Genomic DNA, 22,443 nt, shown 5'->3' with positions numbered 1-22,443 from the left:
CCTCCATTGCCTCTCCTCCCCTCTTTCCCATTTTTCTTAAGATTCAACGTATGTTAAATCTATAAATTATACACATGTCTGTTGAAAAAGTCTACGAAGTCCCAAGCTCCGTAAGCAACTTACACATCATCCTCTTATTGTGGTTCATAGGCATTCGATGCTGTCCCAAAAAATAAATTATGCGAGGCCAAAAGTCGAACTCCCGACCGATCACTTGCTCACCAACGAGCAGATCATCGCGCTACTAGCGCATTCATCCCTTCCCATTCTCTGACTTTACCTCTTTTATGACTTCGAGTAATTCAATCTACGATGGACGTTTAATATTGAATCTTAATTTTACTGAAGTTCAACGTTTGTTTTAAGTTATGTAATATTTTCTAGTTTCATAATTAGTTTAATGTTTTCTTAGTCAGTTATACAATATTTTTTAATTAATTATATAATATATTTTTTTATTTTAAGTGAAGTCCCGATAACTCCAAATATGTGAAGTCAGAGGCTCTTATCTTTCTTTTTTTATCAAGCTTTTTCTTTTTATTTTGAGTCTCATGAGAGCACGCATGCATGCATGTATCAAATACTCCATCTATTTTGTAATATTTATCTATAATCTCGAAAGTATCTGTCTCAAATTATTTGTCTATTGCGATAATCAAGGATGTTTTATGATCTATTTTTCTGTTATGCCCTTAAGTACATATATGCATTTACTCCGATATAGGTGAATTGCTTGCTCTTATCTTTTCATTCATTAGGGGTAGCATGATTATCTCACTATATTTTTTCACTCGATTTCAGTATTTTATGGTTTATATGTAATGATGGTTATAAACAAATATTATGAAACGAAATGAGTAAGAGATAGTCCCATCTCCCGTGGGTAGCTAGCGGCCATGCCCATGTCATGACTCGTATGGCAGGAGGACACTGTGCAGTGCCTTGTCTGGTGAATTCTCAAGCTCGCAGAGATAAGAGTCGTTTCGCCCATGAACAAGGAAGGCATCTGCGTCTCTGGGTGGTTCAGTGGAATAATCTCTCTCGTGCTCGCGGTTACTTTCTTGGCTTCCCTTGCCTCTTTTCCTTTGCCTTACTTAAATTCCCTCTCGTCTTTCTCGATCGCTTTCTTGGTCTTTCTCAAGAGGAGGGAGAAGGAAGAGGAAGGAGGAGATGCTTCCACGTTATGGCCACCAGCCGTATATTAGCTGCCTCCTCTGCTCACTTGTTAACCTTACGCACCTGCCTTGATTTCCCACATTTACGTCCTAATTTAACACACCGCTTCCAACAAGGACTAAAAAAGTCACTGCCATCTGTCGTGCGGTAGAAACGAACAAGGCAGGTGCCGTAAGGAAAAGTCGGCGTCTTTGGTCTCCAAGACAAGTGTTACCTGTTCACATTCCCATGTCACGCGTGTTTGACTTGGGCGACGAGCATTTTGTGACAGATTTCTCCACCGTGCTCGGCTTATCAGGCGTCCGTCAGTGGAAACAGCGGTTGCTTTGATCTGAGAAGAAGGAGGGTATGCTGTTCGTTAGGCAGAGGAGTACGAAACAAGGACGAAGGGGAGGAGAAAACAGGTGCCGGTTTGTGAAGGCGTGAACTGAGCCGCTGCATGGTTCTCACCTAGGAAGCTAAACTAAAATTTGATTATATTAAAGTTAAAGTCATATTAAAATTAAGACATATCAAGTAATATTTGTTTTGAGACTAAACTAAAATTTTGATCAGTCAAAAATCAGTGATCATTTTGAACACAAAAATATTACCTATCTTTGCTATAAAAAAATTTAGGCCAACCAAATTTTTGGGAACAAGACCAAATTTTGATATTGATCTAAATAAAAACTAAAATTTTAAAATATGACCAAATTTTAATTTACTTTTTAGACCAGAACTAAACAGCCCCTGAGACAAGGGCAACGGAGACTCAAGTGGCACTAGCACCACCCAATGGTTTGGCTTTGCTGCTGCAGTGCCACGCCACGCCACGCAATGCAGCGGCCGCTTTGGGGCACGCCTTGCAGGGCCTTTCGGAGTCAGATGCATGCATGCATGCATGCCTCTGCCTCTGCTTTTGCATTTGCAGCGACAAGGACGGGGCCCTGCACAGCGGGCACGGTGCCGAGGTTCGTGCACGGACGATCTGACGCCGATACCTGGTCGACCCTGCCCGGCAAGGAAGGGTATGTTTGGTTTGTTACATCCGAGATTGTATTTATGAGAAATTTATATTTTTTTTATATTTTTATGTAAAAGTCTGTTATATTGCTTGTATGATGTATACAATATGTATGAGTCATTATAGATATAATGATATGTTCAAATCGAACTTCACTCATATTCAGATTAGTCGAATGCAAATTATATGGGCTACAATATCAGTATAACCTACTCATTAGTCTCGTCTCGCATGATCATTATATCCGTTTATACAGATAATAAATATCTTTATAGGTTCACTGTATTTATTATCACATCTACTTATGCAGTTAACTAAATACTATTTTTAAAAACTATATGACTCACCTAACCTGATTCCACCCAGCCAAACTATACCATACAACGTGTCTTTTACCACTAAACACATCCCAAGCAACTCTGCCGAGTCGTGTTCACGGCTCCTCGATCCTGCACTTCCATCACATGCACCGCACCGCCGCGCTGGAGCGTCCATCCCATTAATCGCGAATCCTCTCTTGTGAACGAACTACTGCTCCGGTGCCGTACCGGCAAGTGCCAGCAGCAATGGAGTGCCCACGAGCGCACGTCGCCGGAAGTGCCGGCTTTGCCGGCCGGCGAGGATTCGTGTTAGGCGCATTTTCTTTCCGGGAAGCCGGTTCTTAAGCGGAAGCTAGAGATCATGAAAGGGAGGACCCTCTCCAACCTTAGTGTAACAGACGTGCCCTGCTCTGCGTGTGGGATTTGCGTGCTCCCGTCACCCTCCGGCAAGCCGACTGCCGCGCAGAGACATTCGTGTGGGGCGCACGCATCTATCCACCATGGCCTTTCCGAAACGAGATGCCTCAGTTTGCTTGTAGAATTCCTCTTGCCTCCGGTGCCGCGCCGGTGACCTGAGTCACCTATTTGCATGTCTAAGGAAGCCGATTTTATAGATACTGTCATGAAAGAAATTCACGAGATCTTATTCACATCGTTTGTTTTATAATTTAATAACTAGATTAAAGAGAAGAGAAAAAATTGATATGTGTCGTTACAGAAAAAAGAGTCTTTCGCAGTCAAGACCGTCTCGGGCACCGCTTTCTAATACAGAATGAACGTGAGATCCGTCTCCCTCTCTAAGTAAGTAGCAACACTTTCTATTGTTTACGTAGGACGGGAGATGCATGTTTACTTCATCTGTCAGAGAAGGTATATTTGATATGCTTTCTATGTCTGCTTCTGGAGTTGTAAAACTAAAGTCGTACTGATGATTTGGGTTAATCTCTTAATGGAAATAGGTATCCCGTACTCGAAAACAAAATTATTACTCTATGAGTAAAGCTAAAGCTTTGTTTAGTAGGACTGTAGCTCCGAGCTCCATATTAAATTTACAATTTATAGGCTAAAATAAAGTGATGTAAATTTATATTTTTAGTCTAAAATAGAGAAGGTGGTTTACTCAAACACCACGGATATCCTGGCTCTAGCTCCAAGAACTTTTAGAGCTATGAATATCTAGCTCTAATAATTTCTAAAGTTTCAGCTATGCCAAATAATCTCTAAAGCTATTTTGTTGCATCTCCCATAAAAGATAAAAACAGCTCCAAAGTGAACTTTCCATTATGATTTTATTTTTCTACAACACGCATTCTGAATTTCTGATACCAAAGTTTGTATCTCCAGCTTTTTTTTTCTTCACAGGATGTATCTCCAATCTGAAAGTAGCATTTTTTTTTTCAGGCTTTGAACTGAGCAAGAGTTTCTTACCGGCCCAACATCACGTTGATGTTTGTTGGGCCAGATCACCTTAGCCCATCTATCGGCCGGTACATCCAAAAAAGAAAAAGTTCATATTGCCTCTCTCAATTACTGTTCGAGTCTATTTGTCTCTTGAACCGCAAAACCAAATATCTTACATCTTCCAACTATTTAAATCAATGCAATTTACCTCCTTAATTGGTGTGTGTAGTGGTTACATTCTATGTGGCGACAACTATGTAATATTGATTGGGTTTTGAGACTGAGATGGTTGACACGTGATAGCCACGTTGGATCGAGGTAGATAATGACTGGGTAACCTATTGACTAGGATTATGAAAGACACATTGTGGCTCCTGATTGGTTGTTGAAAGGGTAAGTTCTAGATCTAATCTTAGCCACGGGTTTTTGATCTAACAGATCGGATTGATGGCGGCCTACGGCGACCACTGAGACTGCGGAGGGGCTCGGGCACGACGACAACGTCACCGGAGTTGTGAAGACCTCGTCGCCGGTGTCAAAACTCAACAACGAGTGGCGGGGAGCTTTAGGGCCGGACGAGGATCTCACCTCAAGCAACAGGGAGGCCGGAGAGGGGGCGAGGTGGCTCTCGATGAGTGAGGGTGGTGACGACCTAGGAACTTCAATGGCAATGACGCTCCGATAGCTGGGGAGCGAGGGTGCTAGAGCAGTCAGCAGGCGATGGTGAAGTTATAGGGCAACTTGATAGCGGCAATGCGACGTAAAATCGACGTGGCGGGAAGAGAGAAAAGACGACGTGGATCCATAGGGGCACCGTCACCTCCTTCTTGCAGTTACTGCCTCAGTCACCCTCCTCCTCGTTGTATGCCTCCGTTCTCCTCAACTTCCCCTCCCTCCGCCAGGGCAGCGCACACATCATGGGCCTGCTTGACGCCTCCATCGACATCACCTGCCACAACCTCTGCCCCTGCTTCTTCATCTCCACCTCCGACCACCATAGCCACTCCCTCCCTGATGCTCCGTTGCCCTAACTGAGCACACTGCCATGCTCCTAGTAACTCACAGGTCCCATTTTTTTTCCCTTCCCCAAGCCTAATTTTAGTCGAAGCCGAGATGGCCAAATGGGGCCGCCGCTGCCGAGCCTGATTTCTTCTCATCGGTAAGGGCTCCATCCAATTCCCATCTTCTCCACCATTTCATAGGCTCTATCTAGCTTGCCACATCTCCAATTTACACCCTCGTTCATCGAGCTACGTCGGCACCATGTCACCCCCTTCGATGCCGATCGCGCACCGCTGTGAGCTCAACCTCAGCAAGCATTGATCCTCGAGCCACTAATTCGCGCACCACAACATCTAGCTTTAGCTTGAACCAAGCCGAATTGAACTCGATCTGTTTCCTTTGCCACGACCAAGTTGGACACCTGACGGGCTTTGCTATCGCCGTTAGCCACCGCTGGCCTTTCTTTCTCCAATCCACTCTAAATACACCATCTAGTAGACTCTACCTCGCTCCTTGTATCTTCAATTTGAGCCCTAGCTCACCGAATAGCTCCCACATCGAGCCACCTCTCTCTTTGCCTCTGTGCATCATCGTTGGCACATCTCCGGCAACCATGCGTGCTCTTCCCACCTCCTTGTGTGTTTCCTTGCCCTAGAGATGCCCTAACCCGGAGCAATTGAGCCCGAGTGCCTTCCCTTGCCGAATGGCCACCGGTGGCCGAAACAAGTGTGTCATCGCCGCCGACCACCGTCGGCCGCTCACGCGACCATCCGAGCCATTGCTCAACCATCGTGCGCGTGGTGCATAGGAGCTAGGTCGCTAGCATGCGAGCACATGCACTTGTTTCACGGTGCTCCCGGGCCCGTGCCCATCGCCCCCGTACTCATGTCATTTGTCATCTGACATGTGAGCGGTCACTGCCACACGTGAGCCACATAGTACAAAACCAGGGTCAAAACCACGTGGGGAGAGGGCAAAATCTAGTTTAGATAGTTGAGAGAGCAACAATATCTGATTTTATGGTTGAAGGGGAAAAATAGACTCGAGCAATAGTTAAGGGAGGCAAAATAGACTTTTTTCTCCACAAAAGCTCCCTTCTCCATCCGAACGTGTTTGTTTTCAATCAGGAAGAAGTCCAATTTACCTCCCTCAACTCTTCTCGTGGTCTCTTTTTTTTTCCCTAAACTCGAAAACCGATTTTTTTTTTGCTCTCGTAACTATCGAAACTAGTCGCTTTGAGCCCCTATGGCGGTTTTTAGAGTGGTTTCGTCTGATGTGTCACCTGCCCCGGCTGAGTCGGCCATGTAGATTAAAAATCCACAGGCTGCATCCGTTTTCTTGTTCCCAAACTCCCATTCCCCATTTTGAATCGCGAACCCTAGCTCTCGGAGGCGGCATGAAGCTGGACTGCGTCAGCTTCATGGAGGCCGATTAAGGTGGATTGGAGGACAATTTGGGTGCACGAGCGATTGCTGGAGCTGATTTAAGTATCTCCTGCCATGTTATTAGAACCTAACTTGTTTATTTGTTTATGCGGGCCTGTTGGATCTAGTGCATTAGTTTAGGTAAAGTTGTGCACATGATCGAGTAATCTATTATTGCTACAACATTAGTTTATTTGGGGATTTAGTGATACAGTTGTTTATTCGGGTAGAAAGTGATGCATTGTTTTTATTTGGTTGTAGGATAGAAGCATGGATGTTCTCGACACGCTAGCAGTTAGATTTCACTTCATGGGAGAGTTCATATGCAATGGGAGGAAAGTCTATTATTGTGGAGGGAGACAATGTCCTATATAGATCAAGATAAGGTCTCCCTGCCTGACATTTTTGGTCACTGAAAAGACCACTGCAAAGTTGAAGACAACTACCAGCTGCATTGGTGCTTCCCTGGTAAAGACCTTTGCAGCTGGACTGTGTGTTTTGCATGATGATAAGATATGTCGGTATATGTCTAACTGCACTATAGAAGGGAGGGGGTCACAGATGTGTATGTTGAGGATACAACTCTGTGTTTCACGCATTTGAGAGAAACTCGCGTCAAGTTGTATTATAACTCTGAATGTAATATTACGGGCGTGCCAATATACAAAGTATATGAAAGATGGGAGAATATATAATTGGAAACATATAAACTTTACTCGTTCATATTAAATTCATAAAGTATAGTTTCTCTTATTATACATGTTACTCCATAATACATGCGCTATCTAACTATCTTCATGATCTAGTGATTTCTTCATCTTGGTTCCTAAGGCTTCGTGAAGCGACTCCGATTAATTACGCCTGACTTCGGGCTACCTCCGATTAAGCTGAGTTGGTGGCTGTCATATCGAGGTCGTCTCCGAGTCTGTAAGGTTGTAGTCACACGCAACAAAGATCAAGCAAAGTAAGCGTTAAATAAAAGCATTAAAGAAATAGGATACCAGTCTAGCATGAGCCTTTTTGGATTATTTATGCATCCCAGGTCATCTTCGGCCTCGCATGGGCCTTAGAATAGTGTGTATGTATAAAGAGGTGGATTAGGAGCGCAACACGACACATAGCTTTTACCAAAAGCAGTAGCTTAGGCCCAACCAGGAGTCTGACGCCGTGCTTAACTCACTAACCCCCTCTTCGGGGCCTCGGACGTATCCTCATCGGCCAACCAAAGGCAACATGCGGCGTGCCACAAAGGCAAAAGCCACAAAGGCGAGGGTGATCACTATAGTGGGCCACGAAGGCTCTTGCCGCAAAGGCACATCTTTTATGAAATAAGCGTTATCGGACAACCACATAAATAGTGTAATCACCAATGAGCCACAAATACCATGGAAGATATAAATCATCTCTCACGTATAATTCTGGACAGACAAGCTTTCAGCAACAAGTGACATGCAATAGGGCATTCATCATTGAGGGCCAACAAAGGAAGCTCACAGGAAGAAGCCCAGCTTAAGAATAGTAACATATGCTATCCAAAAGAGGCCTTTACCAAATATAAGACTGGCAAGGGCCACAAGCTTACCATTAGCATAAACAACCGATAGTCAACTATAGCCAATAGAACCACCACAACCTGTGGTCACCACCATACTGAACTGACAATGGATACATTGAGCACTTATCTCATAGCATCAACAGAGAGAGATTGATCATCCCAATGGCAAACAGACACACGTATACCATCCATGATCAGGACAACGACCAAGACATGGCAGCCGAGATGCGTGACTTCAATGTCACAACCACAACACAGGCTACGACGACAGACCAGAGCACGAAGGCTTCAATGGTGACACCTGGAGCACGGGCATCAATGGCGTAAGGCCATAGCATGGCTTCCACGACCTGCTAGTCTGCAATAGAGAGAGAAGAAAGACTAATGAGACAGTAGCCGAACTTCAGGATCAAGCACAACGACACCCAGAACACCACATAGACAGAGCATGCGATAGTCAGGCCACCAACTAGACACAATGACGAGAATAGGCGGCATGATGGCACGCACAGACAGAGAGACAGCACGACAGTCAGGCCAGCAAGGCACAACGACAAGCACTTATGCAAGCTTCACGGCACGATAGCGGCACTGTCAGAGGCTCCCCGAGTTTACTTTACTATCCAAGGGCGAACAAGGGGTCAGGTTGTGCATGGTGCAACAATTGGCCACTGTGGCATCTAGCAGGACACATGCACGATGGCTGGGCTATCGCGACTCATGGCCAGAGCCCGGACTTCACTAGCACATGGCTAGAGTACAACACTTCGACAGCACACGACTGGAACCCAGAGCTTCTTATAGCACACGTTCTGAGCTCAAGCATCTACGGCATGAAGGCCGATCACAGAGTGAAGGCAGTAGCACCACGTCACGAAGGCCGGCATAATAGAGAGTAGAAGGGAGGAGGGGACTATATCCGGGCCTCACCTGGGGTTGGAATCATGGTGACGACGGTGACAGATCAGCGACTATGAACTTTGGTTGGGCTGCGAGCTCAGGGGGCGGCGACGGCTATGTGGTGAGACAGAGCTTCCGTGGCTCTCCAAAAATTCCTCCCCTCGGGCACCCTCCCTCCTCCTTATATAGGCATAGCCCAGGGTTCCGTCAAAGGAGAAATCAGATCGAGGCCGTTCAGATTTGGGGGAAGGGATTGAGATGGAGAAGAGATAAGCACGAGCGAGCCCAGAGAGGGTGTGACACATGCAGAGCCAAGGCGGCGCACTCAGGCGGAGCCAGGATAACGCCCTTGGGCTCGGGTGGTGCAACGCATTGGCTAGGTCAGAGGAGAGGTGGACGACGCACCTGAACCTGGGAAGCAACGCGCTTAGGCATCCTTGGGCCCAGGGGTAGGGCGTCGCGATTGAAGCGCAATGGCGCGGCTCGGGCGCGATGCGGCGCACCGGGAGCAGTGCTTGGCTGGCGACGTGGCTAGGCGATAAGGGCGAGCAGCGAGGAAGAAGCACAGGGCGGGGCCCCTAGGGCAGGCGGGTGCTGGAGAGGATAAGGAGAAGGGAGCCAGGCGTTGGGCCGACTCGGTGGCAGGGGTGAGGAAAAAGGGTTGGATCGACCAAAAGGAAAAAGGTCAGCCGAGGCTTCTTCTTCGGCACTTATAGTCACTGCCTACAACCTGTATTATTATGTTATCAACTGTTATTCGGTAGAGGCATTCCTCAACACTTATAGTCACTGCCTACAACCTATAGAGGGCATGAATAGTTGGCCAATATCTGATAGGGAATCACTCAAAGCTCTTTGGTATGTAAGGATGCCAGGTAGGCCTAAGAAAGGGAGGAGAAGTGAACAAGGTGAGGGTCCTAAAGCCACCAAAATGTTAAAGGTAGGAACAATTACCAGATGTAGAAAATGTAAATGTATTGGTCACAATAGATCAACATGTGAGAAGAGGAGTAGTGGTGCTTCTGAAAGTGCCACACCAGCTAATTCAATAGCTACTCCAAATACTATGATACTTCTATCAAATACACAATAAAGCTCAACCAACACAAATAAGAGGAAGGCAAGTTCAACTACAAGTTTGTAATCTACAAAAACCAGTACTTCTAGGAAACAGGTAATTGTTGTCACTTTGATCAATTTCTGTCTAACAACTTATTCATTATGGGTTTTTTTTAGTACAGTCAACTAAGAAGATGGTGCTCAGTAGTGCTACAACTAAGGTTGCAACAAGAACTTATGGCTCAATTCTATGAGCCTAAATGCCCTTGTTCCCATGTCACAAGCTAATTCTTGTGTAACCATCAAGATCAATTTTGGCAAAGCAAGTGTTCAAGTTTCAGCTCATGAGCCAGTTGGGCATCAGCCAAACAAGATCAGAACTGGGCCACTCCTTATGCTTCCTCCATGGGAGTCTGCAAAATTGTGACATGTGTTGTAATGCCCCCATTTCAATCAATTTGTAAATTATGTTGTAATGTCTCACTAAGGCTATGTACTTCAATCAATTTGTGAACTGTGTTGTAATACCTCACTAAAGGATATGTATTTCAATCCATTTATGAATTTTGTGGTAATGCCTGACTAAAGGTCTATCTATTTCAATCCATTTGTGAACTAACAAGTGCGCACTGATCATACATTTCTTATCCTAATTCATTGGAAACAAGTGCACAGTCAGCATTCATTGTATCTGGTTCAGAGGATACATTGCCACAAATTCATTCATTTGTGCAATATCATGACTACCACAACAACAGCACATACAACAAACGCAACAATCAACAAACACCTCTCATGCTCTAACCTATGGATCCTAGCTCTGAGTACAATATTTTCTTCTTCCTTCTGTCTAGCAACATTACTGGTTGCATCCACCACTCTTCTCTGCTCATCCATTTTCGTCATCGGATCGACCAAAGATTCAAAGAGTCCATCCTTTTCCTTCCGCAGTGTCCACACCATGTTGCACAAATCGACTAGCACCTGCCTCAAGAAGGGAGTTGTGGCTCCATCGTACTGGCGAAAGAAATTGCATCCATCCTCCTATAATTGCTAAGGCATGAACTCAATCGGACAGACAAGGAACAAAAGAACATCATGAAACACAACGGATTGGACTCACCCACGCAAGCCAGCACTTAAGGTACCTCTGCGCGGGGTTGACGTCGCTCCAGGAGATCCACATCATCGCCTTCCTTCTGTAGCCGCACATTACCGATGGCTCGTACTCCAAGGGACGTCACCAATCTACAACCCTCAACGGTACGACGAGAAGAGGCCGATGAGTTGGAGCTCCATGAACGGGCCATCTCCTTTCGCACCAAGATCTCCCATCACTCTCCTCTATTCCCACCAACACTTATCATCTCTGCTCTCTTTCCGCCTCCTTTGCTGCTTTATAACCAGACACCAATGTTGAGTCAGTAGGGGCAGGTGACACATCAGACAAAACTGCTCTAAAAACCGTAGCGAGGAGTCAAAACGACTGGTTTCAATAGTTGCGGGAGCAAAGAAATCTGATTTTTGAGGTTGAGGGGGAAAAACATACCACGGGAAGAGTTGAGGGAGGTAAATTAGATTTTTTCCTTTTAATCATGCATGCGCTCTTGCCAACAGAAAAGCACATGGGCCCTGCTTCCACATTGGGCCGACATTTCCTGATACAATTCCAGGCATAGGTTGGTCAAGAGTTCATGGTTATACAGATATACGGATCATGGAATCAAGATGATACAACTGTAAGTACTATACGAATATACGTACTATGGAATAGTGAAATGATTGGAAAATCCTATGACTGCCACACTTTCTCCTTCCTTCACCACCTTTCAGCATGGGTTTACATTTCACACCCTATGGTCGGTTGCCGTCTTGCCTTTTTCTTCCTCCTCTTCTGATTTCGTTTTGCTTTTACCACTACCTCTCTTAGGCAAGACTTTTGCTTTTCATTTCTTCTTCAACCATGAAGACTTAAATTTTCCTAATGCATGCACTTGATCTCAGACCCGCTCTGAAACATAGTAGTAGATAGAAATTTTCTTAGGGGAAGTAACGGAGACAAATTCATACACAATTCCGCACAACATCACCTAAAAGCAACTACCATGCCATACCGACTGGACCGGTCATCGGTTTGTTGAGAAACATTATTTGTCCCTGAGCAAATTGTTATTTCCACATTTTGCATGCTGATTGATGACTTCATCGCTCTTGAACAAGTCTTCTCTACTTCTGCATTCGACGATCACATGGAGCATCATTTTTGTGCAAACTGAGTCCTTTTTTTTCTCAAACACCACAGGAGAACCACGATTATAGGGAAAAAAAGGTTCAATTACAAAAGACACCCCCGAAAACAGGGTTCATGATAGCAAATATGACAACGATAACATACTTAGAGCAACTCCAACTAACTCGGTAAATAGCTCGCTATCGCCAAATTTGCTTAGCTAGAGGAAAACCAGCTCTCCAACCAGTCTCGCTACTTTTGGCACTCACTATACGTCTGTCTTGGCTCGCCACATTTCGAGAGTGGGAGAGGCTTGCTATCCATGCACATGTAGGTGGTCTTTAATTTCTCCCTTCTTATTTAAAATAGTGATATTCTGTCACTCTAAAAATCCTAATTTTTTTTACGTGTTCCATAATTCACATGCAGACAATTTTAATTAGATTCACTTAAAAAGCCAGTGTAGAATTTTAACTAAAATTATTAAAAAAGACTACTTTTATAACTTCTAACAATTGTTAGGACCTCAAATAATTTTCTAAAAATATGAGAAAATTTACTAATATTCTTCTTATATGATGGAATAATTTATAAAATTATTTACAGCCCTAGGTTATATTGTAAAAAAATAAGTTCCTTTGTAATGCTACATTTATATGCATTTTTATGTATTTCATGTGATATTTTTCTTTTAAATCAATTTGAATTCAAACAAAATTCAAATATACAAAATTTAGAAGTTAGAAATATAGCCATTGTAAATATTTTTATTTATAGGATATTAATAAAATATATATGAGTGTAATTTAGGAGTAAAAATTTAGAGAGACGATTAGAGCGTGTGGAGAAATAGAAAATGAGTCTTTTAGAGATTCTCTATATACGAAAATATAGAGAGCTAGATTTAGCAACTGCGTTGGAGATGCTTTTAGTTGGTGCCACTTTTGTATGCCTGGGAATCGGGATCTTCCAGTCCATCCCTTCAGGACAAATTATTTTCCTTTTTATCCAGCCTTCAACTCTAAATTATTGCACCGGCGAAAATCGATCCCACTTCGAAGTTCTTCAGTTTTGATACATGCAGAAGAAATGGACATTTGTTTTTTGTTCGACCTGTCAGTCACTTGTACCATAACAACATTACAGTTGAAGCTGAACTGTTGAACCAAACAACAACTTGTTAATGCACGACCGTTTGAAGATAAAATTATTTGTCACAAATCTCAAACGAATATTTTAAGGCTATGCTCATTTTTTATTTTGATTATGTATTCTAGCCAAAAACAAAAACAAACAATCATAATATAAAAATTAATTCTCATAATTTATAAACTAAGTTATAATATAAAATCTCACAATCCACAATCTAGTGAGAAAAAACTTACACAGATTATACAATATAAATTAGATGCTCATAATCTAAAACTAAACGGAAATGCTCCCTTCACAGGTCCGATGAATCGGACGAACGGCCCGCTCAGCCCACAGTATTATTGGGCCGGCCCAAAAATATTTTCGCATATCCAATGTTTCATATTTTCAAATTTAATGTTTCAAACGTTATGAAAATTTGTTGCCGTAGTTATTTCCGTATGTTGCATCCTATGAATCTCTTGTATATAGATCCGGATCTGAAAAAATTATATATTCGAGTTAATTCCTATATCCAATGTTTCAGAAGTTTAAATTTGATATTTCAGACGTTATGAAAATTTGTTGCAGAAGTTCTTCGAGAATGTTGCATATCGGAATCTCTTGTGTACAGATCTGGACCCTAAAAAATTATCCATTCAAGTTAATTCCTATATTTTTGCATCTTTAATATTTCAGACGTTCAAATTGAATATTTCAGACATTATGAAATTTTGTTGTATAAGTTATTTTCGTATGTTACATCTCGGAATATAGGAATTATCTTAAATGGATAATTTTTTGATCCGGATCTATGTTTTTTTTGGTGTTTTTTTTTACGAACATTGATTCAAATATTACACACGTTAGTATTTGATGTTACGACATACAGTTGTAACATTAGATATATCAGAGTTCCGGACGCTAGCTTTGCCCAAAACTAAAATAAACATTGTTCACCCACTTGCCCCAAAATCTCCTGCCAGCTGCACTAACCCCAATCAAGCAACTTTTCTTTATAGAAAGTTAACACAAATCCACTCGAGAAAGTGGAGAAGCTACCTAATCTGCAAATGGCGGAGCTCTGCTGCGTACGGGGAGCGAAATTCTGAAAAACTTGGAGGGTGTTTGTGCAAAAGAAAGGACCACGAAATATTACTACACGTCCCCAGCCGGAGGAAGGCCCTTTCATTTGGTTTGATCTCCACCTTCTCTCGCCCCGTCGCCCGTGTCTTGGCTTCCGACGTCGGCGGCGGCGCGGCGGCGGGGGCGGCATTGCGAGCTGACGTCACCTGCGGTGATCCCCGGAGGCGGGGGGAGGAGAAAGGGAGGTGGCTACGCCGCCGGCTATGTAGTGATCTGGGCCGTGATCTCGACGGCGCTTCGTGGCTGAGAGGGCGGCGGGGATGAACGGAGCGAGCGCCGGCGCTGGCCGGGAGGCGCCGTTGGTGTACCAGGCCTGGAAGGGGAGCAACGTGAGCGCAATGCCTCTCCTCTCTCTTCCCCTCGACGCCTTTCCTCCCCTCGTTTCTTTGTTGCATGTGTGGATCTGCGCGTTCTTGAGGTGGTGACTCAAATTGACTGCTTCTTTCTAGGGACCGACACTAGGATGCTAGGATTCCTTTGCTGAGCTTGGTAAATTCGATTGGTCATTATTGCTCCGAAAAAATGATCTGTCAATTTTCCCCTTATTTTTTATGATTTTGTACTTGGGAATGTAGGTTCCGGGACAGGTTTGGTTCCCGTGGTCTCGGCCAGGACAAGAGACCTGAGTGTTAGGATTGAATACTAGTGCATTAATGATCCTTCGACCGAATGTTTATTACAACTCAGAATGAATTTTTCCTTCTTCTTTCTTGAGTGAGGTATGCATACACAAAGTTGGCAATGGTACCTATATAGCTTGAGAGAAGTTCTTTCCTATGAGATCTTCAAACTGTTTTTGTGATGACAGAAGTGGAAAGTGTGATTAACAGTAGCTTTCATACTTTTGCAGGTATTTTTCCTTCAAGGGAGATTTGTATTTGGTCCTGATGCTAGATCCTTGTTTGTCACCATGTTCCTCATTATCGCGCCAGTATCTATCTTTTGTGCATTCGTTGCAAGGGAGTTGATGAATAATTTCTCTTATGGTCTGGGATTGCCAGTTATGGTTGCAGCGGTTTTATTCACAGCATATGTGAGTATTAATCTTAGCCTTTTTTCAAATCACCACCTTCATTGATTTCCTTAGCTGTGTGCTACTACATAATATATTGGAATAGTAGTCTCAGTCTTAAGTCAGCTGACAGCTTCAGTTTTTCAAATGATGTGCGTATTGTGAACCTATACTGGTGGTTGCATGATTATGTGGATTCAGTTCGTTACAATCAACATACGATTAGAAATAGGAAATGTCCAATTTCGAATTTGCATTTATTATACGTTGCATGTTAATTAGGCAAGCGACTCACTATATATACTTGTGAACTGTCATATTCAATTGCTCCTAATAGTATCAAACTGCGATATTCTTCCTTTATTAAGTGTATGTGTTAAATGTAAAAGTGATTCCTGATTATATAAATGTAACTGAGTTTTTAATATCAAGAAAGGGGGATTATTCCCCTTGTTGTATCCTTTTAACTTGACATCCTTTAGCGCTAAGCGTATTTTTTTTTTCAGGATCTGAGTCTTCTGCTTCTAACTTCTGGGAGAGATCCTGGTATCATACCTCGCAATGCACATCCTCCAGAACCTGAAGGTTTTGATGGCAATGCAGAGACTGGGGCTAACCAGACTCCACCTTTGCGTTTGCCCCGAGTGAAGGATGTCGTTGTCAATGGAATCACTGTGAAGACAAAATACTGTGACACCTGCATGTTGTACAGGCCTCCTCGTTGCTCCCATTGCTCTATCTGCAACAATTGCGTGGAACGTTTTGACCATCACTGCCCATGGGTTGGACAATGCATAGGACTTGTAAGTTCATAAACTAAATGCATGTGACTCAGAAAGCCTGTCCTTCTCTTTTACATTGATTTGTCTGCATTCCTTACTGTTCATGTACAATCTTTTGCCTAGCACTTTCATGTAAGTCTTGCATCTATTTCTGTCTCTTCATTTGATACTTTGATTAAACCTGAAAGGTTCCTCTATTGCCTCATCTTGTGAAAATATAGAGCACATCTGCTGTTTAGAATGCCTAGACTCCTGCTTAAATTGATGGATTGTGAAAGACTTTCAAACACATAACAAGATTTCTTATTTTTGTGCAGAGGAATTACAGGTTCTTTTATATGTTTGTGTTCTCAACAACTCTGCTCTGCCTTTATGTCTTCGGGTTCTGCTGGGTGTGCATTGTTAAGATCAGAAATGCAGAGCAGATAACAATTTGGAAGGCAATGGCAAAGAGCCCTGCATCTATTGCTCTAATCGTCTACACATTCATTGCGGTTTGGTTTGTTGGTGGCCTCTCTGTGTTCCACTTGTATCTCATGAGCACAAATCAGGTAAAGATTGTTTCCTAGAAGGATATATTCCTGGTCTTGCATGGTGGGTATATTCTCTCACTTGCTAATCAATTGCCCCTCTACTTTTGTAGACAACATATGAGAACTTCAGGTATCGCTATGACCAACGAGCCAACCCATATAACAGGGGAGTTGTAGAAAACATCAAAGAGATCTTCTTTACACCCATCCCTCCTTCCAAGAACCACTTCCGTGCCAGAGTTCAACAGGAGCATTGTCTGAGGCCTCGCCCAACGAATGGTTTCATGAGTCCAAACATGGGGAGAGCTATCGGTGACATCGAGATGGGTAGAAAACCAGTGGCTTGGGATGAGCCACGGATGGCAGCTGAGATTGGTGATTTAGGTGCAGGTCTGAGCAACTTGTTGGAAGACAAGGATGGCAGGTTTTGTAGTGCATCTCCAGATCTCAGTCGTGACGCCCTTGCAGTTGGAGGCTTAGAAGAGCAAGGCTCCTCAGTGTTGAACCCTGGGCGGACAAGCTGGGGAGTCGAAGCAGGTCGATGATGGCAATGACCCTGTAAACGGCTATAGTGAGAAACTCAGGGATGTTAGTGCCAGCTTGTTTCTGATTTGTTGTTTGGTTGAGATTTGAGGTCATTAATGTTATTAGGCCCATGACCTGTGCGGTGGTTGTTTTCGCATTTTCTTTCACCTTTCTCTTAGTTTGAGATATCTTTCCTGTATGTTGTTTGAAGCAGTTGGTTTGTGACGTCTCCGGTTTTGCAGCATATGATTGCGTCAGTATATAATTGGAGCGGTAAACCTAAAACAATTGAGTTGCTTGGCTTTGGATGTTAATGGTTGTGAACAATATTTAACCTTTGCAGGAAATGAACATCGCTCCATCTGAGCACCCATCTCTTGAGTTAATATGCTGCAGTCTTGTTTCTGCTCAAAAGTTTCTGATAAAATAACTTGAGAACATCAGTGTATTACGCTTGTCAGATAATATTGCTTCAGTATACACTTACAGCAGTTAAAGGTTCAGACTAACATCCTTTTTGTAGTGCTGGAAATGACAAAATAGCAAAGAACGATCGTCCCAGCGACCGACCTGAAGTACTGAAGGATTGAGCGAATTGGGAGATTCATTTTCATATACCGTGCAGAACAAAGGACTGGTGCGTACAAGCTGGAACAGGTAACAAAGCAAGAACACCCAGGGGTCATCTGACATATATCAACGAAAACAAATTCAATTCAACTTAATCCCCAACAACGTAAGCTCCATCGACAAGAATGGATGCTTTGCCAATTGCTACCACAGATGGTACTTCTTGTCTACTTCTAACACTTCACTTATTCTTTTCACCTCAAATACATAGCACTGTTCTCCTGTGAAAGTTTGGTGTTTGATCATTACAGCTTGGAGAACACAGGCTTCCGCTTCTCCAGGAAGGCTCTGATGGCCTCCTTCAGATCATTAGATCTTAGCATCGCCGCATTCCATGTCGCCACATGCTCCAGGCCCTGTTCTACTGTCACATCCCTGCTTCTCAGCAAAACAGCCTTGGTTCCCATCACAGCCCATGCTGACTTCTCAGTTATTTCTGAAATGATCAACCAAATTCAGTCCAAACTTATCAAGAGAATAACTGGTCATGCATGAGTGAGCTCAAGACAATTTGCAGTTTAAGCTAAGTAAGATGAACTAAAAAAACCACTAATACACAAAAAAAAAACATACTAACACAAAACCGAGAATAAGTAGAAGAACTATATATCTTCGCATTATAGAAGGGGAATGAGCTCCTCAATTTATGGCCGCAATCACTGAACCACCACAACCACTAGGCCACATGGGTGCCCCTTCGACACACTAATACAAATTCAAGGAGGCAGAGAATGGGACTAGAGATGGACCTATATGAATTCCAGGGGCATGAAAGTCCTAGAAACCTAGTTAAAGCTAAATCACATGATTATACCAGGAAGTCAGCGATTATATTCAATGTGACGTACCGATGCTACAAAAGTTGTCAAAAGGGCTGTCAATCCTAGGTACATCTACTAGAGCACAAAAATAAAAGATATGTCAACAAAGCACCGTTAGATACCCTTTTTTGGTCTTTTGTAGTTTGTTGCTGTCAGTTCTATACACATGATGGACTACATAAGGATCCAAATGCATTTCAACTCCTAGTAAAGTTTAGAGCTTCATAACAGTCAGTTCGAATTGTATAGTACATCTAACACATTTTAACAGGAGTAGCACGACAACAACCATAATAACTTGTATCTAAAGTAAGAACAGATAGAGATCTTTATACCTTTGGCGATCTTTGCAACGCCGGCATCCAATTCTTCTTTGGAATTGAACACCCTGCTCACCAGCCCCATCTCCTTGGCCTCCATGGCGGTGATCTTGCGCCCGGTGAGCGCGAGTTCGGCAGCGTTGCCGTACCCAATGATCCGCGGGAGGCGCTGCAGCGTGCCGAGATCGGCGACGATGGCCATGTCCACCTCCTTGACCACGAACGTGGCGTCCCTGGAGCAGTACCGTATGTCGCAGGCGGCGACGATGTCGACGCCGCCGCCGACGCAGGCGCCGTGCACGGCCGCGATGACCGGCTTCCGGCACTGCTCGAGCGCCGTCAGCGCCGCCTGCATCTCGAGGATCTTGCGGCGAAGGCCCTCGGCCGCGGCCGCGGGGTCGGCGCCCTTGGAGTCGGCGGCGAGCGGATTCCCGGGGCCCCCGAGCTCGATGCCCGAGCAGAAGTGGGGGCCCGCGGCGGAGAGCACGACGGCGCGCGCGGAGGGGAGGCGGTCGAGGAGCGCCATGGCGCGGGGGATCTCCGCGAAGGCCGCCGGGCTGAGCGCGTTGCGCTGGGCGGGGCGGTTGAGGCGGATCTCGTAGACCATGGCGGAGGGGTCCGGCCGCGACACGGCGAGGGTCTCGAAGCCCCGGCGGAGCTCCGCCTCGGCCTCGGACGAGCCGCGGTCGCCGCCGGCCATTGCGTTGCTGTGGCGTGGGGTCAGCTGCTAAAACTCTCGCTGGTGGTTGCGGCTGATATGAAGGAAGGCGCGAGCGATTTGTCGTCACGTTCGGCTCTCTTGCTCTCTTGTTCTTGTTATCATTGCTAAGCTAGGCTTGGGTCTTTTTTTTTCCTTTCTGGAAGGATCATTTACAGACTAACAGCGGCGGTAAGATCGATTAGTCGGACGGTTAGTCCCATGGACCAGTCGGAAGCGTCAGGCCTGGAGTCGAGGAGGGGGGGGGGGGGGGGAAACAGTCTACGCGACAAAGGGAGTGTGGCCCAAGCAACGATAAATCGACAACAAGGAGGGGAAATCCATCTACTCAAGGAGATGCGTTGGAGGATGGTTTGTTCTTACAGCGGGCGAGCTCCTACACTGATATTTCAAGAGGAAACTTATCTACATGAGGATGTGCAATGAAGGATGGTGTATTCTAGTAGCGGACGAGCTCCGTCAACAGCCAGCGACGAGGAGGGGCGAACCATTAACGTGACAAAGGGAACCCATTTTGATGGTTGATGAGAGAAGTGGAGATGTGGTTGATGATGGTGCATCCTAGCAACTGGCAACTCAAGTGCATGTGCTCACGCTCGGCATCGATCTTGCACGCTCGCCACTCTCAACGGCTGGATCACCAAGGCATACGTAGCTTCGAGGTGATGGACTAGGACAAGGAAAAGCTCGAGAAGGTTTGCCACCACAAGGTCTCATGTGTCGACAACGTCACCTTCACAGCATGCGTTGTTTCTTCTACTTCCTAAACATCGGTAACTTGAGGATGCCCATGGGCTGCTGATCGCCATAATGTGGTGTGTCGCTAGACTCACAATGTTCAAGCATACATATGGGTGTGAATGGGTGTGATTTTCTATAAACAATTTTTCAACAACAATTTTTTTAAAAAAAAATCTTAGCCCAACCAAACATGCCCTAACGCTAGGGCTAGAAACGAGCTGAGCTGAGCCCAGCCCGACTCGACTCGTTTGCTGGCTTGAGCCAGCTCGTGAGGGCTTGCAAGCTTGCCAACATAGCTCGGTTGATCGGGCGGCGGTGGCCTGCACAGCGCAAGCGACGATGGCCTGCATGACGCAGGAGGCAGAGGCCTCACGACGCAAGCAGCGGTGGCCTCACGACGCGAGCAACAACGACCTAACAAAAATGAATCCAATTGGGTAGCCACCTAGACACACTCCACCGACGATGGCACACCTAGTCCTTCCTAGAAAAAAAAACTTTTCTTCATCTCTCTCTCATCGTCCTTGCAATCACCATGACCTCACAACCACCGACGTTACCCCGTCCTTGCCCCCTTTCCGCCACTTCGTTGCCAACGTCACCACCATCTTCATCGCCGCTTGCATCACCACCTTACCTCGCCACTGTAACCCTTCCTCGCTGTCGTCGTGTCGTCTTGTCTCGTGGGATGCAATACATATGTTGCGCGAATCCTGGCTGGACCACTTCGGCGCCAAGCCACCCACGTCCCAGCACCATACCTGTCGTCCTCGCCGAGCTCCCCCGACCGCCTATAAAATGGGCTGAGCTCCCTCTCCTTTACCGCACCACATCACTCACTCCACCGAACAACACCATCACTTGGAACCTCCCTTTCCCACTGCGCCACCACACAAGGCCAGAGTGCTGCCACCGTCGGTAAGCTCCACTGCCGTCCCTCTCGCCCAAAATCCCAAAATCCGAGCCACATACCTTACCCACCCCTTCGATACCTCCACCATGGTGTATATCAGGCCAACCTCGCTTTGTTTTGCTAGTCACCGGAGCTATTCCAACCCCAGCTCGCCATCATCCCCGTCTTCTTCTTCCTCTCTGTTCTTCTCTCTCCCTCCCTCTCGATTTGTTCTGAGCCACAGAACCGACGCTCCTCTCCTTATTAGTTGAGCCGGGCCAAAGCCCGAGCCGAGCCGCCCTATTTACTGAGCCAAGCTGCCTTCTAAAGACACCGAGCTGAGCCACTCAAGCCGAGCCGTGAGCCAAAACCCAAGGTGAGCCACTTAAGTGAGCCAAGCCAAAATTCACCCCGAGCTGAGCCACTTCACCTAAGTCGAGCCAAGCCATGAACCCAGCCGAGCTGAGGAATATTCTAGAAATATTTCTTATTCTTTTTCTAATTTAATCTCCCACAAGACTTTCGAAGCCCGTTTCTCCTCCATCCTAACTCCGTTTTCGACAATTCTCCCACCAATATTCATCTAAATTTGAGATCTACCCAACATTATCAATTTCATAATTTTGTAATATAATTTGTTTTTAGCAATTAATTATTGATTGATTGTGTGCGCTTTTTGTTGTTGGTTGTATACGCTAGAGGAAGGAGCGTTCGAGGATCCAGAGGACCCAGAGTTTAAAGAAGGAGTGGGTGATGACTTCAACAAAGGTAATTCCTACATTGTTAATCATATTGCACCCATGTTTTCAAACACAAAAAGTAGAGCCTTGTTTTAAACTATAGTCATATGTATGCTTAAGTTATTAACTATAATTTAAAATATTGAGATAGTTATGACCTAGCTTGTTAAAGTCATGTCTTGTTATTAACTTTGAGTGGGTTGCCTGCATTCGGAGAGTTGAAGAGTCTGAAACTAGAGAGGGAGCCCCGAGGATGTAGCTACAACAGGTTCGAGAGCAAGCAGCAGTTGTAGAAAAATGTATAGAGGAGACTACTAGAGCACTGATAGAGACCTCTGAGTATTATGTCAAGGAGCTCAATAAAACCTACTTATCTTAT

The 22,443-nt window shown here is 44.9% G+C and overlaps 2 protein-coding genes across 3 annotated transcripts; one reads left to right on the top strand and one right to left on the bottom strand.

The window, feature by feature from the left end:
- The first annotated feature begins 14,375 nt into the window (after window positions 1-14,375).
- On the top strand, window positions 14,376-17,575 carry LOC133927726 (probable protein S-acyltransferase 7). Of its 2 annotated transcripts, XM_062374147.1 has the most exons (6): window positions 14,712-14,839; window positions 14,926-15,069; window positions 15,201-15,383; window positions 15,869-16,165; window positions 16,462-16,695; window positions 16,788-17,575. In XM_062374147.1, the coding sequence occupies exons 3-6, from the start codon at window positions 15,261-15,263 to the stop codon at window positions 17,220-17,222; spliced, it is 1,089 nt and encodes a 362-aa protein (XP_062230131.1). In that variant the 5' UTR covers window positions 14,712-14,839; window positions 14,926-15,069; window positions 15,201-15,260; the 3' UTR covers window positions 17,223-17,575. The 2 variants fall into 2 exon arrangements, with proteins under 2 accessions (XP_062230127.1, XP_062230131.1); XM_062374143.1 differs by lacking the exons at window positions 14,712-14,839; window positions 14,926-15,069 and adding an exon at window positions 14,376-14,679.
- A 290-nt stretch (window positions 17,576-17,865) lies between these two features.
- On the bottom strand, window positions 17,866-19,795 carry LOC133927697 (delta(3,5)-Delta(2,4)-dienoyl-CoA isomerase, peroxisomal-like). Its single transcript, XM_062374125.1, has 2 exons — window positions 18,989-19,795; window positions 17,866-18,268 (listed from the first exon to the last, which is right to left on the bottom strand). Exons 1-2 carry the CDS (start codon window positions 19,671-19,673, stop codon window positions 18,078-18,080), a joined length of 876 nt encoding a protein of 291 aa, XP_062230109.1. The 5' UTR covers window positions 19,674-19,795; the 3' UTR covers window positions 17,866-18,077.
- Between the last annotated feature and the right edge of the window lie 2,648 nt (window positions 19,796-22,443).

This window comes from Phragmites australis, chromosome 1 (assembly GCF_958298935.1).
Source record: "Phragmites australis chromosome 1, lpPhrAust1.1, whole genome shotgun sequence".
In the NCBI taxonomy this organism is placed as follows: Eukaryota; Viridiplantae; Streptophyta; class Magnoliopsida; order Poales; family Poaceae; genus Phragmites; species Phragmites australis.
This window is presented reverse-complemented; position numbering and strand designations above follow the sequence as displayed.

Coding starts and splice junctions, on each gene's coding strand:
- LOC133927726 (XM_062374143.1), top strand. CDS start 14,611: ATGAACGGAGCGAGCGCCGGCGCTGGCCGGGAGGCGCCGTTGGTGTAC. Junction 15,384..15,868: donor CGGTTTTATTCACAGCATAT/GTGAGTATTAAT, acceptor TTTTTTTTTCAG/GATCTGAGTCTTCTGCTTCT. Junction 16,696..16,787: donor ATCTCATGAGCACAAATCAG/GTAAAGATTGTT, acceptor CTACTTTTGTAG/ACAACATATGAGAACTTCAG.
- LOC133927697 (XM_062374125.1), bottom strand. CDS start 19,673: ATGGCCGGCGGCGACCGCGGCTCGTCCGAGGCCGAGGCGGAGCTCCGC. Junction 18,269..18,988: donor CGTTGCAAAGATCGCCAAAG/GTATAAAGATCT, acceptor TGATCATTTCAG/AAATAACTGAGAAGTCAGCA.